The sequence below is a fragment of the Rhynchophorus ferrugineus genome, unplaced genomic scaffold (genome assembly GCF_030347505.1).
Source record: "Rhynchophorus ferrugineus isolate W39M unplaced genomic scaffold, kcgeb_rfMv2 rfM4, whole genome shotgun sequence".
NCBI classification, from domain to species: domain Eukaryota; kingdom Metazoa; phylum Arthropoda; class Insecta; order Coleoptera; family Curculionidae; genus Rhynchophorus; species Rhynchophorus ferrugineus.
The window spans coordinates 55,753,418-55,771,757 of record NW_027472583.1 but is presented as its reverse complement, the minus strand read 5'-3'; the positions used below and the strand labels follow the sequence as shown (position 1 = coordinate 55,771,757).

At 32.5% G+C, this 18,340-nt stretch overlaps 1 protein-coding gene across 1 annotated transcript; it reads right to left on the bottom strand.

Annotated features, from left to right (window-relative positions):
- Positions 1-6,875: 6,875 nt before the first annotated feature.
- On the bottom strand, positions 6,876-9,106 carry LOC143195897 (salivary C-type lectin 2). The gene is made up of 4 exons (XM_076403409.1): positions 8,982-9,106; positions 8,880-8,927; positions 8,122-8,277; positions 6,876-7,159 (listed from the first exon to the last, which is right to left on the bottom strand). Exons 1-4 carry the CDS (start codon positions 9,028-9,030, stop codon positions 6,933-6,935), a joined length of 480 nt encoding a protein of 159 aa, XP_076259524.1. The 5' UTR covers positions 9,031-9,106; the 3' UTR covers positions 6,876-6,932.
- Between the last annotated feature and the right edge of the window lie 9,234 nt (positions 9,107-18,340).

Below are 18,340 nucleotides of genomic sequence, written 5' to 3'. Positions count from 1 at the left end.
TATATGTTATAACGATCATGTTTCTAAAGTACAGGACTTCACACACCAAATGAAATGTCCCCGGCCTGGCACATAGATTGCGCTAATAGAACTAAATCCATATGTTTTTTAGTTAGTCCTAACTGCCAAGAGATGCGTGTATAAATTTGTCAGCTGTCGGATCATTAGTTTGTAAATTATGACATTTTGAGTGAAGCAACTTTTGTTATTGTGGAAAAAAATGGATAAAAAGAAATTTCACGTGTTGAAAAAATTTTGCTTTTTCAAGGGAAAAAATACAGTTGAAGCAAAAATGTGGCCTAATGCCGAGTTTTCGGATACTGACCCAGGAAAATCAACCATCAAGGATTGGTATGCTAAGTTTAGATGTGGTGAAACGTCATTGCACGTCATCACAATTTCAGAACGTCACAATTTTTCCACATTAAATTAGAATTTTGGTTTAAAACTTTTACTTGTTTGTAAACTCTAATTTATTAGATACTAGCGACCCGCCCCGGCTTCGCACGGGTGCAATGCTGATACTAAATTAAATACACTACAGAAAAAATATGAACGTTGTATATAAAAACATAGCGGTCCGCTCCGACTTTGCACGGGCATAAAATATACATGCCTATGTCACTCAATGAAAACATGATTAAAATCGATCCAGTATTTTTGGTTCATTCATTACTGCCCTTGGCCTGCACGCATTAAATTTGGAGTAAAACAATTCCTCTTCCCCTATACTTACTATGAAGATTTCCTGCTATCTTTGGAATATCTAAATTCATACAATTTTTATTACATTGCACATTTTTAAACGCAAATTTTAAATTTGTAATATCTCCGAAAATATTTGTTTAATTTACATGCTGTAAGGAACCATATTGATCTATATTAATTTCACACTGTATTTAAGGTACTTAATTCGATAAGGATTAATGCCGTATTGCTTAAAATAGCTTCGTAAATAAGCCATTTTCTCACGTAAAAAGTAAACAATAAAAATGGTTAATGTGGGTTATCCCTAAAAGATAAACATATACCATCGCGGACTTTTTTGTAGACCTTTTTATGGTGTACAATACTGTAGTACATTAATTTGATCTAACTCGTAGGGTTAGGCAGCGTTTTTGCTAATTGCTAAATAAGCCTAAAAAAATAGGTTAATTTACGACATCACGTTAGAAACCTCTAAAATTAGCAATGTTGCCTTAGTATATTATGCATGTATTATACATGTAAACCTTCCCCTTGAATCACTCTATCTATTGAAAAAAACCGCATCAAAATCCGTTGCGAAGTTTTAAAGATTTAAGCACACATAGGGATATAGGGACAGAAAAGGCGACTTTGTTTTATACTATGTAGTGATTTTGTGAACATTTGATAACAGTGTCGACCACTACCAACACAAATTAATTTTATAGACTAATAAGGCTACATATTCCGTCACATGAGAAGAAATGATATGCTCCGAGTTTTATACGAATTTAAAAATTTTTTCTATGATGTTATTTTATTTACATCTATGATGTGCATAGGCTGTTATATTGGAAGGAACTAATTTAGTAACACTATTTAAAATATTAATTTAGATGCTTGAATTCCTAGGTAAAGTGTCCAACTATTACAAATATTGGCAATGCTTAACGACCTCTCTATTGTTACTACAGTTGTTATGTGTTTTTTAACTGTTACTTGTATTCTATATATAGTGTGATATTTTATTCAACATTATATTATTTTATAGGCCTTAAAAATCAAATTCCTTAGTATGCAATTCAAATTTCTCTTACCTAAATATATAATATTATTTTTGTTAAATTTTACAAACCATATAAAGCTATACTGCATCATTTAAAATTAAATGAAGTATATAGAAAGTCATATTAGATTATTTACTAATTACATATAGTTGCAATTAATTATAATTGTCTTTTGATGCATCCCATATAATTAATTTCAACTTCATATATAATGGAAATTTATTTAATATCGTATGATTAAAATAACAATAATTTAATCGTATTTGGGGCTTGCCATATTGTCATTATGGACTATATGTTTTTGGTTTAATATCGTTGTAATATTATATTATGAATATTAAATTTGATGTATTTTGTATTTTTCTTATTATATGTAATTATTATTTATCAGCAATTCTCTTTTAGGCAAAGGGTCATTAATTGCTAACTACGATTTTCTGGTATTTTTTTAAAATAGGATATGGTTCTTTTTGAAACGATTTAATATTGGATAATTAATTTTTTGAGAATTTATAAATGTCAAGTTTAGATATATTATATCACATCATGGGAATTTGTATCGATAGTCAATTTAATATATTTCGTGTCAGATATAGTGACAATAGTACTAAGTGTTTGCATGAATTTTGATCATTTATTCATTGAAAAGTTATTTGTATTTTTTGGTACAATATGTATTATTTAAAACATTTCCTATAAGTTTGAACATTTTTCCATCTTCCTGGTAACACGGAGATACCCTGATGAAAGGACGATGTTAGTTTTGCGGTGACTCAATAATTGTTCTATCTTCGCACTTTCTAGTGATTTCGAAACCATATACCAACCAAGCCATACTGCATCGATCTGAACAAGTATTAATCAGAAGGGGCTATGTCTAGTGAGTACACAGGGTGCGGCAGAACTTCCTATTCATGCTGCAACAGTGCATCTTTCACAAATTTTGCAACGGGTGACCGATCGTTGTCATTGCTAATCTTTTGCATCAATACGTAGTTCAATTTGTTCAACTAATGTCGGTAGACATCTGCAATAAACCCATTTTAGCAGCGCGTACTATAACAGGCCAATTGAAAACTCCCCGGATTACCATAGTAAAACACATTTTTTTTGGCAAAATTAGTTTTTTTTTATTCAACATAATTCCCAATTCAACAATTTCATTCAAGGGTGATATACTGATTATAGCAACCCTCCAACTTTTCGATACCATTTTTGTAGTACAATTTGTCCTTTGCTTCAAAATAGGCCTCAGTTTCGGTGGTCACCTCTTCATTCGACGAAAATTTCTTCCCAGATAGCATACTTTTGAGATCTGGGAACAGGAAATAGGGACTTGTGATACGGTGCACTGTCTTGGTGAGGCAGCACTTTCTTTTCCTTCAAATGCGGTCGTTTTGGGCGAGTTCGTCCTTGAAACGGTTCAATAGCGCTATGTAATAATTGCTGTTGATTGTCCTTCCTTTTTCACGGTAGAAAATGGAAATTATTCCAGGCGCATCCAAAATACAGACACTATAAACTTGCCAGCCGACTGTTACGTTTTCTCACGCTTTGGAGTGGGTTCATCGTGTGTAGTCCATTCGGATGACTGTCGATTGGACTTTGGATCATCAACTCGTCGTTGTTTTTGGTCAAAAGTAAGCTCGCGCGGCATCCACTTTGCACAGAGTTTTTCATAACCAAATATTCGTGAATGATATGATGTATTCAAATTTTTTAAAACAAAGCGTTAGAACAACGTTTGCCAGTTTATAACCCGTAATTATAATATTTTGAAGAATTTTGCAGACGTTTGACAAACGAACAACTTTTGCAAGCTCTTTCGGTTAAATGTTCGAACTTCTCCAACAGCATTCTATTTGAATTTGAATAAAATGAGAAGGAAAATATTGTCTGACTGTAAAATGAATTTACAACTTTTGACGGACCCATATTGGTCACGTGTGTCATTACTGTTTTGAATTGACTATATGTATTGGTATTGGTTAATAAGTTACATTACTATACAATCACTGCCATATATTAATATATGCATATTAAAACTTTACAATATTATTTAAATCAAGTAATTTGAAAAGTTTACAAAGTTTTTAAATATTCACCATATTACCAAAACCTTATTATCACTAACGCCATCTACTATAAATAATTCATGATTAAATCCTATTAATAAAAAAACACCGATAAATTACTAAACGATATTAACGCATATATTTTTAACTTTTATTTTAACGTTACGTACATGCATCAAAAGTTGCCCGAGAACTTTTATTATAATTTTTAAAACAATAATTAGATGTTCGAATAAGCTTGTATGCATTTTAGGCCGATATTGTCCATTTTAAATTTTAATATGCCGCAAAATAAACTTTTTACTACACCGTCCGCATAACCCGTAATCAAGTGTAATTTTATGTTCCAGAGTAAAGTTGGTGTAGTCTTTTTTGTTGGTTGGTGTGTTTAAAATATTCAGCAGAAATAAGTACCATGCAGAAAATTGATTTGTTATTGCGACAAGATATTTTTTATAAGTTTTTAATGCAAATATTTGGTCGAATATTTATAACGAAATATTGTTGTTTTTAGTTAATATTGGTGAATAAATTTTTCAATATATTTTAGGAGATATTTACAAAATAATTCTTTTTTAAATTATTTGGATAGAGATTTGGACCTAACATCGATGTTGCTCTTTTTAATATGAACTGAATGTTACTTATAACTTTACTAAACCAGATCAAATGGTTGTACTCTGATTAATCCATCAGTATCTAGGAGCTGGAGAACCTGTTCATGTCCTAAGGCATAACCCTAGATAACGCTATCGACAGTTTCTGCCTTATGTTACTCGTTACGAATGTACCATGGAGCACTAACAGTACAACGCAGTACTTTGTTTTCGAATATTTTTATAACATTCTTATTACTTTGGCTGGTAAAACCTCGGAGTTGAACATCATTTGTCTGCACTAGTGTCAAGTCATGATGGTAAAGCAAGAACTTATTTTACACTGACAAGGCTGAATACCTACCTAATAATCAATACATTCTTTTGTACTTCCTCTTGAGCTCTTCACATGTTTCCTTAACATGTGGCTTCCTCTTAAGTTTAACATCAAGGGTCACGCGAAACTTTTTGCCAGTAATTTTTGGAGTTTGTAATGTATGTTAGGTCATTCGACTGGTTTCATGACACCCAGGACGATATTTGATTTCAAATTTTTTCAAGTAATAGCATGTGTTTATATTATAAACTTCCGTTTAGATGAAAATTGATAGATCAATGGTATGGTGTATATATAAAGCAGTAGTGTCTTTTTATCACTATACAAATCAATAAATAGATCATAAGTAATTATAGGAAGTAAAATAGAATAAAGAAGAGTAAAGTGATTTGAATGTGTGTTAAGAGAACTGACCACTATAGAGTAATTATATACATACTAACACAAGGTATGAATAAACAAAGGAAAAAATCACATATCAGTGGAAGCAAGAATAGGAGATTTAAAAAATGAATGTGTACAGTAAGCTAATGTACTCCAACCAAATGATATAGAATTCATAATAAATATAAATCTAGCTTATCACACCAATGTAGCTGTACACCTAACTTATCCAATGGAAGTATACAGACAAATTGACAACAACCTATATTACCTGAGTATTTCACCTGAGTTATTAAAAGAGCTGCCACTAAAAGCAATAATCATGTTGACATATATATTCAATACCTGTTTAGCACTGAACCATGTTCTAGAATGTCCCAAGGTTAAGAAACCTTACAAACCGATAGCACAAGTTGGATGATACAAGTTATATCAAAATTATTTGAGAAACCGCTGTTAAAACGTATTAAATCATTTATGGAAATACCAGATTGCCAGTTTGCCAGGATTTCGGAATCACCATTCGACAATCGACCAAGGGCACAGAGTGACAGCGGTTATTGAAAAGGCATTCGAAGAAAAGAAATACTGCCCTGTAATATTCCTGGATGTCTCACAAGTTTTGATCGGGTATGCCCTTTGGGATTAAACTACAAAATGAGCAAATTTTTACCGCTGGAATTACTGTCGACTACTGGAATCGTATCTTTTCGATAGAAAAAATCTCGCATGAAGGGGCATTCGCAAGACTTAAACCTATTTCGACCGGAGCTCCACAAGGTAGTGTCTTGGGACCATTTATATATCTGTATTATACCGCTGATATCCCAACAACAAATGAAACAATACTTGGAACATTTGCCGACAATACAGTTATAATGCCAAAAGATATATGACTGTCTAAGGCTATAGAGAATGTTCAAGTAATGGTCAATAAGATCTACAAAAGGACCAGAGACTGAAAAATACAGCTCAATAGCTCCAAATCTGTCCATGTTAAATCTGCATTGCGGCGAATTGACAGAAAGTTAATTATATCGCTTGACGGATGCCTGATTACTCAAGCGGTATCAGCTCAATACCTCGGAATATACTTCGGTGGTAGGTTAAACTGGAAACTTCATATCAGACAAAAATAGAGCAGTTTAGACTCAAAGTCAAGCAACTGTAATGGTTAGTCGGAAGATATTCTGAACTTGACCTAAAATCAAAGAGATTAGTTTATCAGTCAATCATTAAACCTATTTGAACATATGGGGTTGCACTAAAAACTTACCAACTTACTAGTTACGGATTACTATCCAACGTACACAAAGCAAAGTACTAAGATTATTTAATAATGCTTTTCGCTACGTAACCAACAAAGAGCTGCACCGTGACATCGGAATCAAAAGGATACACGAAGTGATTCAAGATTTGACTCTAAAACATGAAATAAGGCTGCTAAATCACAGCAACGTGCAAGCAATACAGCTACTGGACAACATGCAGAAAGTGAGAAGATTGAATTGAACAAAACCACACGAACTAGTTTAGTGTATAAGTGTATTTTTAAGTTTAGCTCAAGTAGATTAGTTTTATTCTAATTTGGCAAATACATAGTGATGTATTTATTAATCCCATATATTAATTCCTTGTATATTAAGTCCGACAGAATAGTAGTAATAAATTAAGATTTTACGAGGCCTATCGAATGTAAGATGTAATTAATAAAAAAAAATACTACATATATTTACTGTATTATTTATTATAAATTATTAGGTTTAATTAAATGGCCAATTTGCGTTTAATATTGACAGATGTATTTTTTCTCCAATGTACATTCGAAATCGTTCCAACCAACACCGACACCTTCACGTTGTTCCCACCCGAGGCAGTGCTCGACGCCTTCTTCGTCATTTGGTTCGCCGGGAAGCCAGTCGGTGTAAACGGCACGTTTACCACCAGTGAACCAATAGTATTGCTTGGTTTCTACGTCAGGTAAGTTGGATCCAGACATCCAAAAGCTATCACCTGTAAAAATATATTACCTTAATTTTTAGTTTCTTATTGTGTTAGCATAGTTATATATTACGATATGAAGAATGTTATGAAATACGTATCTCTCTATTTGGTTTAATTGTAGAACTGTATGGTTAAATGCCATATTAAGACAATAATGTTGAAGATATTAGGGGTTGTGTCATTTTGATCATAGATATATTGGTGAAAATGCTATCGCTATTGCGTCAATGTAAACAACTTTTAGAGAATTCAACCTTACCAAGAAAACTTCCGTGATTTTTGCATTTCTCTATATTATTTTATTACAGTTTATTAGCATTACTGAGTTATTCAGTGTGGTATTATGGTGAAGCTGGTTTGATTTCAACGGTATAAAGTGGTGATATTGATGTCAGTGATAAAGAACGATCTGGAGATATTTCTAGACGTTTATGTGAAATGAGGAAGAGTTTAAAGAAGGAAAAGTGACTACTGAACTGTCAACTAACGATGAAAAGTCGATCTACTACAACTTTTATGCGATTAGCAATAACACGTAACAGATCCTCCGTGTTTAGACAATGCTCGTCCAAATATAACACTGTTACCATACTACAATAATGTTACGAAAAAATAATCAAACTATATGCAATGACCTAAAACAAACAGATATATGCCCTTTAATAAATGAGAATGTCATTATTAAGTTATACCTATATAATAACTAATGTAAAACGTCATATTTTATCAATGGACATCTATCAATAACATAACCTTCTAACATTAGATATTTTATATCAGTATTATATTTATCCATTCAATAATGTGGATAGTTGAATAGAATATATATTGTCAATAAAAGGTAAATTCATTCTTTGATAAATAATTCCAATTTTTTACGAATAGCTACGTATATGAATATGTTTATCATTTGATGAACAATTGATAATATTAATATCATAATAATGTATATTACAACTTTAAACACATACCATCTTTAGCGGTGTTTCTTAAGGCAAAGTCTAAATTGGAAGCTTCAACTTCAGTGGTGATAGCAGCAAGGTTCATGTCCGACTCTTGACAACTGACGAATGCTTGGAAGAAATTGGCAGTCTCACTGGAAAGTAGATAACTGGTAGCACCCAAGCCTAAAAAGGAGGAAAAAGATCAAACATTTTAATTAATTGGTTTCAATTAATTTATCAGCTTGTTATCATCATATATATATATATATATATATATATATATATATATATATATATATATATATATATATATATATATATATATATATATATATGTATATATAATTAATTAATATTAAGTCATTAAGAGTTCTATTTCTATGGAAAATTTGAGATTAATTTTTAGATGTAGTATTTAATTTATACATACACTTCTGGTACACAGAGTTGACACAAAGTTATCTTATAATTTCAATAGTTATCATTAATCATTTCGAATTAGAACAACGATTCGGTTTAAGGAAACTATAGGCAGACAAAAGTAATACTTTAAAAGATATATTTTTTAAACAAATACATGTAGTAATGTATCCTTAAAATATGAGCAAATTGAAGAAAAGTGATTGAAAAATATACTAAAGAAAAAACATTGGATTTTATATGTAAAATGATAACAGTTTTAAAATCCACATTTATTATACGCACGCATAGTTGTATAGTTGTTATCAGTTTTGATAATATTGTATAAGGAAAAAACTGACTAGAAAGAGAGTGTATGCACTTACGTGATGGTAATCTTATCATGGTAAAGTTGGCCGAAGCAGCCGTAGATCCTAAAATAAAACATGTTATTTATTAACATCAATAAAAACGATCTAAAAAATTACCTTTAAGGGAGATGGCCATTAGGGCCACCAAAAATAACTTAGACATCATTATTAGTCACAACGATACGTTTAAAGGTTAACAATACTGAAAATTAACACAGAAAAAAACAATACCATTGTTTTTATATCGATAGCTACTCCTTTGAAGTGCTTCAGTTTCTCATTATCAGAGCAAAATACTGTCAGATTTGATATTTTTTATCAGCTATTAAAAGTTATAAAAACACAGATGTTACAGGAAACGTATCTCTTAGATGCGTAGAAAATATTGATTAATCTAGAGGAAATATCTTGATATTAGATCAGCTTGTTATTAATTTAGCTGACTAAGTGTTTAAAGAGTAGGACTTTTCCAAGTACCTATCGAAAGCCCTTCAATATATGTAAAAGATTCTCAGTAGAATATTGATATTATTAGAAAAATACTATTTTTCTTGATCATATGATAACTCTCAAAAAATGTTAGGTGGTTGGTAAGCTGGATTATGGGTTCTACGATACTAAATGTTAAGAAAATTATTTCCTCTTTCTCTTGCTCTCTTTTTCTCTTTCTTTTTCTTTCTGATATTTAAATATACCAAATGTTCCATACTACACACTGTTGTTTTTGCTTATGTATATTGTATCAGCATTGCAGGATAAATTAATTCATCTCTTCTTTGCGCATCCTACTTCTTATTTCAACTCTCTTCTTTTCTCTTTCTCTGTCCATTTTGATCGTAGTCGACCTTTTATTTTCTGGTGGCTGACTTTCTGGCAACTCCAAGCAGCTGAATCCAAATTACGTAATTTGTAACTATGTGGTTTGATAAAAAAATATGCATATAACAATTTCATTCAATTCATATAACTTTTCATCAACTTATTTTCGTATATTTGAATCAATAATGTAACAATAATATACGTTTAAAAGATAGTTTTAGAAGCTGTTTAAATTTCGCGACGTAATCTTTATATTTTCGAATGTGCTGAATCTAAAAATGACTTCCTTTTGTCATAGGACAGCATTTATAGTCAAACGTTTCTTGACAATTTGGTAAATATTATATGTTAAAAATTTTATTACGTTAAAAGAAAACAGAAAAGACTTGAAAAATATTATTTGATTTACAAACCTTTAACGATACACGTTTTTTCTAATTTACTATACGATATTTTTAATGTAGAGTACACTAAAACCTTTTCTTTTCCCCTGTGAGGCTCTTTTTTGTACCTTTTCGCTTGTGGTAAGAATCTGGAAGGTCTCCCTGAAGTGTCGGACAGATGTCTCATACCATTGCATGCTCTATTTTCCTTGGATCTTTTCTCCATCAAAAGAGCCCTGGTGAAATCGTTTACCTTGCTGTTTATATCTTTCTTATATCTGCCACATTTTCTGGAAAGCAGTCGGGGTGGGATTTGTAGGTCTGAGAGGTTTTCTTCATCAATCCCAACTTGATGTGTTATCTCCACATATCTACCAACCATGGTCTACATATTTTAATTTGCGAAGAACCTCTTCCAAGTTCTTGTAGGTTTATTTGAGGTGTATGAAATGGCTTACAGAAATAAAAGCATAAAAGTCGTCATTGTGTTACATCATATTAGGTTTTAAATGTATTTCAAAAAATTCTGATTTACTGCGATATTTTTCATATTATTTTCGGTTTCGTCATCAAAATACATAGAAATCGATTAAAAATACTCAAACAGTTTTTCTGTCACAGATTTCTGTTATGACTAGTACTGAAAAGTATGCTGGGAACTACAAAATGATGACGTTGGGTCATTATTCATTATATTTTCCCTTCTTCTATTATTATTCATGTTTTCACTTAACATTGTTATAAGCAGTTTTGGTTTGACTATTGTATTTGGTGACTATTCATATTCCGCATTAATTTTACTCTGATATAAATCCAATCAATTGCCATAGAAGCTGCACTTTTTTAGCAGATTACAATAGATCCCACCTTTTTGTATCCAGGAAAAGCAAACACATAATTATGTCGGTTAATAATTATATTTTCAGTCATCTGCTGTGGTTAGTTCATTCGGTCATTTCCTTCTCTTACCTTATCCTTTGCAACTAATCCAAGAACTGATTCATAAGTATTTAAAACACTCATTTAAAATCAAAGCCATATCAATAGCTGGGATAAATTAGATCTGCATCAACATAAGTAGTTGTGGCAAAATATATATTGTACCTGCAAGTTTTCTGATCATGGTTTAAGAGGAATTTACTGAGAAAAAATGGTACAATATATATTGCTTTTTAAAATAGCCTCTCTAGCAACATTCGAAAGAACGATGTTGGCTTGATAGCTATCCAATCTTCAATCTATTTTCGCGCTTTTTCAAAACATCTAAACTACTAGAGCAGTAGCGTGTAACTAGAACGCATTAGAACGTGTAATCGGAAGGCACTATGTCTGGTGAGTACGCTGGGTGTAACAAAACTTCCTATTCGAGTTGCAATAATATATCCTTCGTTTAGTTTACAAATCGTGACCGAGCATTGTAATTGCATGACTTTTCGGTGTTAATGAGGTAATATATTGTCTTAGTAGATCAATTTTTTATCACCACTCACAATATGCCACAAAAACTCGCCCTGTTTGGTCCGAAAAGCAATAATATTGTAGTGTTAAAATTCCATTTTTAGTCAATTCATATGTTATCGCCATTCGCTCTTTTTTAGACTACTGGTCTGGAAAGAGCCGTAGGTAGCCAAGTTATCCGAAATTCATTTGAGAGATCGAGCTGGGTTTTCGTCCAATATGTTTTGCAAATCATTATTTTTTAACTTCTTTGGTCGTCCAGGTCGTTTTTCTCATTGAAATTTTTTTTAATGTACTTCTTAAAATCAAACAACAACAGAAAGGAATGTCACAATTAGAATCCCTGTACACTGATTAACTTAATTAAACTAAATGTAAAACTATTATTTTATGTGGAGAAATGTTAAAACCATCGAATTTAACTTTTGGGTTATGTGGTTTTGAAAGTATTTTTTATTTTTAGTAGTTATTTGCATCTTCACCAATAAATATCATTTAATATCATGGCTAATGATAAGGTTATACGGGTTATACTAATGTACACTAGTTTTTCACCAAATATATTTAATATAACGAAATTGATGACAATAAACTTAATATTGGAAATGTCACTTGTTTTGTAAATTTATATGCATTGTTTTTTGAACAGTTTAGTAAATAAGGCAGGTTACATATCTTGAATCGGTATCTGCTACTTTTATCCGGCTAGAAGAACCATGTTGAATTACTTGTTTAATTTCCAGAACACTGGTTCAATATAATCAAAAATAAATTGTTCTTAGAGAAGTCAGTGATTCACGAAACTGACATCAATTAATTTCTGCGTATCTTTCTTTAGAATTAGAATACCCGAACTATCTTCGATCATACGGATCAATCTTAATTTACAAATATAACTAATAACTAGTCATGTAAATAAACTTATCAGGAATTGGTCGTGAATGAACCATTTTTATCTAATTCCAGAATAACCAGCTAGAACAAAATGATCTTTTGCTGATGTCGCCTCTGGTTTGGGATAGAGAAGTGTTTTGCGGTCGACAGAGACTCTGGGTTACGTCTGGGATTGTCGAAGTTGGATATCTACCGGGGTTTGTGGATGGGTAGGGATTTTATCAAGTTGTTATCGTATTCTTAGGCGCCTAAGGGGAACCTTACACTGAGCATTTTCGTGAAACTCTTCATAAACGGAATGCCTGATTCGGGGTGAGTGTTGAGGTTCCTCATAAATCATGGGGAATTGTGAAACTTGCGGACTTTCTGAAACTTGGGAAACTGTCGCGGATGGCGTTGACGTTGGACTGTAACCGGTGATGAAGAAAGCTGAATCATCTGCATAAAATGCTATATCATAATGATTGTGGAGTTGGAAATCAACAACATAAAGGTTAAACAGGGCAGGGGCTAGTGGAGCAAGTTGCGGAACTCTTGCTGAGATCTGTTTTCGAGAGGAGACTGCGTCACTGATCCTCACTTGAAAGGATCTACCGTCCAAATATAAATCAGGGAGATTATGTCATTCAGAAGACCAAGCTGGTTCGCTTTGAAGTTTAGGCCGTTGTGCCATACTTGATCGAAAGTTTTAGGGACATCTAAAAATATTGCTCCAGCTTTGCGACCTTTTCTTAATGCCTGGTGGATGGTTGCTGCGACTCTAGCAGCTTGATGAAGGCTTGAGTGATTGGCACGGAAACCGAATTGTTCGTTCTGGATAGCGAACCTTTTGCTTCGCCCTATTTAAGGTGGTGTGTATGTCACACCCACTCTGAAACTATACGGTATCTCACAATCACCTTTTCTTGGAACCAGTAGTCCATTTATAAGGGTTTTTTTCTTTCCCAAGTAAACTGCAGGCCAGGGAGTGGCCAAAATATCGTGAGAAAGCTATAAAAAGGCAGATGTTATAAAAAAGGTATTTTGGGAAATATATATAAGCTGTGTTTATAATTTATCTCTCTGACATCCTAAACAACATTATCTTTCGACAGACCGCATGCAATAAAACCTTTCATCTTTCCTCTGAAGTTAGCGTATAACCGTGAATGAGCTGGATGATATATTTTCTGAATTACGAGAGTGTGCACGTTTTGAAGAAAAGATGAGGATGAGGCTTGAGGGGACTTGATTGGTTTGATGATACGCTGCCTATCATCTAAAATAATTTAGACATCATGTGTAATGAATCTGGAAAAAAATTGACTAAATTTTAATAAGTCAGTATTCTTAATAAGGGAAGAGCATTTTCGAAAGAATTAAGTTTATTTGGTTTATGAAAAAATAATATAACCCTGTCGCGGTGAAAAGAAAAACGTTAGAGTAATAATAATGCTTAATCGTTTATCATCGGAAAAAGATACGATATATATATTTTCGGTTATTTCCAACATTCAATAATAATGAAATATTACGTTAAAGCTTACTCTTACTACATCGAGCCATATATAATACACCGTCGTATAAGTGCTTGTTATATCGTCTCTGATATTTGTCTAAGCAACAATATGGGATTGTGTTCAAAGGATTTAGAGTTCGTCGAGGTCGGATTTAGCCGGAGGAAATATATGAGGGGATTAATAATAAATCAAAGCTACGGAATTGAGTGTTTGCTTGGGAACTACCGCGGTTGCATTTATTTAAATTGGATCAATTTCTACTGTACAATTTCATTTTCATTATGTGTCCCCACGTGGCTTACACATACTTACTCAACTCACTATTTCTTATTTAAAAATCGGCGTACATATTACAACTAGATTTGTGTAGTTTACATCTATATTGACACCGCGCCTCCTCTGAATATTTTCAATAATTTACACATATAATATAACGCCAGTGACTAAATGACCACTGTGCTAGATTGTAGAGATATATGTTTGGCTGCAATAAAGTCATGCTAAAGTTTGATAATTTTCTCTACTTTCAAATGAAAATAATTATTAGGTGCTTGTATAAGTGATATCTACTGGTACAAAAACGAAATATTAACATAAAGATCTCTAAAATTCTCTAGATTTGATATTTTCTACATAAAAAAAATCAGTTTTACTTTCATTATTATTAAATTATTCAGTGTATAAATATGTTGAAGGTGGATTGTTAAATACTGTATATGTATCGGCATCGAGTATTTTTCTTGATTAATTTGAATAACTCTGCTGGAAATGTCCATCAAACACTTGATGAAGCTTACGGTTATGGTGCTCAGTTATTTCCCAATTGTCAGTTATGGCTTCAAATCCCGAAAAGTGTTGTTTTCAAAAGCTCAAAAAACTTTCACATAGCTTAAAAATTGATGAATTAACTAGTTCCAAAGGTTCGAATGCAATGGAAAAGATCCACAAATATTAAAAATGGAAACCACATGAATTGACAAAAGGTGTTTGAAGGTATAAGCGATATCTACTGGTACAAATATAAAATATTAACATAAGGATATTTTAAATTCTTTGGATTTGATATTTTCTACATAAAAAATCAGTTTTACCTTTACTGTTAAATTATTCAGTGTATAAATTTGCTGAAGATGGATTGTTAAATACTCTATATTCGGAATTCAGTATTTCTCTTGATTAATTTGAATAACTTTGCTGGAAATGTCCATCAAACACTTGATGAAGCTTATGTTATGGTGCTCAGTTATTTCCCAATTAGCAATTATGGTTTCAAATCCCGAAAAGTGTTATTTTCAAAGGCTCAAAGAACTATCACATAGCTTAAAAATTGATGAATTAACTAGTTCTAAAATTTCGAATGCAATGGAGAAGATCCACAAATATTAAAAATGGAAACCACATGAATTGACAAAAAAGCCTTTTCAAACCTGCGTATAGTTGTTTAATTGTTTGTCAAAAAGAAGCGTTTTCTCTGACGTATTGAAGCTTTGGTCATAAAGCTTTACTATGCATGTGGTAGGATTAACAAGATATGAGCTGCTGAATCAAATGAAACTGTTACTGCAGATATTTTCCTACAATTTTGGATTCAAAATCTTGGAGCAGTACAAGTGCTTGGAGATGTATTTGTATCACATCTGTGCTCCTTAGAGGCAGACTGATTGGGCAAGCATTTTATACAGAGTCGGGGTAACATTACTTTTTTTGTAGAGGAGTGGATACCGTGTCGGATTTGGACTGACCATTGTAACCTATGGTCAAATTGGAAACCTAGTTATGACAGTTTTTGGAGCCAGGGAATAGGAACTTTGTCGATTTGGAGGTGATATGCGCGGGACTCTTTCCGACGAAAGAAAAGGATAGCCTGTGTTTTGCTCAGGTTAATCTGGAGTCCTCTGAATTTTTATCATGCTATTGCCTGGGTAAGTTGTGCTTGGAGTCTGTTTCTAATGACATCGGGACTATATCTGGTGATAAAGAATAAAACCGTTGTTTTTGAATACTTGGGGAGTGGGAACTCTTCTATGTACAGGTTGAACCGGGCCGGAACGAACCTGCGGAGATTAGCTTTCGAGGGGAGATTGAGTCACCGATCTTTAGGTGGAAAAACCCATCTTCCAAGTGTGAGTGAATAAAGGACATAAAATCATCCTGTAAACCTAGTTTTTTCGGCTTTGAATATTAGGCTACTATTAGCATTGGCTAGATTTAAAAGATGGCTCCATTCTTGCGTCCTTCACCAAATACCTAATAAATGGTGGCTGCGACGCAGCCAGCTCCATGCAGGCTGGAGTGTTTGGCATGGAAACCGAACTGTCGTAATCATGACGAGCAGCGCCGAAAATTCAACTTTCGGTCCTTAATTAAATCTTTTGAATTATTTACAATCGGCTACATCAATCTAAAAAATACCAAGAACTTTTTATCAAGCTCAACATTAGATTGAAGTCTGACATTTCTTTTCAATGTTTACATCTAATATAATCTCTTCCCAAATTGTTTTTTTTTTCTATGAGTTATTTCGTAGTACTCTCATAAATCTTTCATAATTATTTAGGGTATAATGATGTGGCTCGGTGAATGGAGGTAAAACGAAATAAAACAGTGGTGTTTACATGATGTGACCGTTATTTATTGACAATATAAAAAATGAGAAAAATACAAAGATAAAAAGGATGGCAGCGGAGTTACCTGTTGACGAGGCTTGGGCAGTCGATGGTGGCACGTCTAAACCAAACGAGGGTTGAGCACTGAATGACCGAAATACCCTTCAGTAATATCCCAGATAAACGTCTCGGGGTTGCCGCCAGCTATTCGGTGTCGGGTTCCAATTGGCACCCTGCCCGTGTTCAACATCTGGGATTATATTTCTGGGTATTTTGTAAACCGTTATTCCACGATGTAAAATTCGACATGCCTCAATTCGCTACAATTATATATATATATATATATATATATATATATATATATATATATATATATATATATATATATATATATATATATATATATATATTTGAAAATTTCATCTCGTGAGGATATTACAAAATATAATAATAACGCAATTATTCCACTCCATAAATTTTTGTGGATCCGAAACAGAATAATCCTCATAAAAAATACAACACGCCACAAATGTTCAGTTTTGATATTCCATTTTTGCGGGGCCGCCAAAAACGAAATCCTCTTGCTATCAGATATATTCAGACCGAAACAAATTTTCCACAAAATGGCACCATTCGTTGTGAAACCCGTCATTTTTTGTATAAAATTAAATTTTCGCTTGTTTTAGGCGTACGTACCGCGGCAAAACGAAGAACGAAATGTTAAACTAATTATTTTGATGTGGCTGCTGCTATAAATACTTGATATGAAGGGTTATTTATTTAACTCCATATTAGATATAATACAATATTATTAAGTTAAATTATAAATATGATTATATCATTATTAATTAACAACAATCTTATCAAGGTTTGGAATAACGGTTCATTATTTAAATTATTAACTAATAATTAATTTAATGATACGTCTACATTTATACGATATATTTAATTTATTCCTGTTAATAAGTGTTACCAAAAATATTTATGGTATAAAGAATAAAAATGGACATAATATTTTTAAATGATGTCCAAGAGGAGTTCAGGATTGTTTCCCATCATAGAAACTACTGAGCGTACTGGATATAGTTATGAGACCAATTATGGAAACTTTACTTTTCCGCCGGTACAACATAATCCAGTTTATATTATCTCTACAATTCCCGATTCCTCTGGCAGAATCAGTTAAATCGGAATACCTCGGAATATATCTCGATGGTATGTCAATTTGGAAATATTATGTTAGACAAAAAGTTGAACAGATTACACTCAAAGTCAAGCAACTATTTTACTTTGGTTACTTGGGAGATATTCTCAACTTGACCCAAAATCAAAAAGATTGGCTAACCAGTCAATCATAAAGCCAATTTGAACCTATGGGATATAAATATAGGGTTACACTAAAAGATCAAATCTACTAGTAATCCAACCTATCCAAAACATAGTTCTACGATTAATTAGAAACACTTATCGATACGAAGAGTTGCACGATGAGCTCGAAATCTAATGTATATACCAAGTCACAGCAACGTGAAGGCAACACCGCTACTGGACAACACGGAGGAAATCTGAAGATTGAAGCGAACCAAACCACACGAACTTGTTTAGTGTATAAGTTCTTAACTTTAGCTTAATTAGTTTGGTTTTATTTTAATTTGGGAAATAAATATTGATGTATTAATCCTTTTCTCGCCTTGCATGTAACAGTTCAACTGAAAAGTCCCCGGTCTGATGCATAGATGGCGCTACTAGAATTAAATCCTTACTTTTTTAGTAAACTCTAACCCCCAAAAGATGCGTCTATAAATTTGACAGCTGTC

Excerpts from the sequence above, each read along its gene's own strand:
- LOC143195897 (XM_076403409.1), bottom strand. The coding sequence starts at position 9,030 with ATGATGTCTAAGTTATTTTTGGTGGCCCTAATGGCCATCTCCCTTAAA. Across the intron at positions 8,928-8,981 it reads AATGGCCATCTCCCTTAAAG|GATCTACGGCTGCTTCGGCC; the intron begins GTAATTTTTTAG and ends GTTTTATTTTAG. Across the intron at positions 8,278-8,879 it reads CATGATAAGATTACCATCAC|GCTTGGGTGCTACCAGTTAT; the intron begins GTAAGTGCATAC and ends CCTCCTTTTTAG.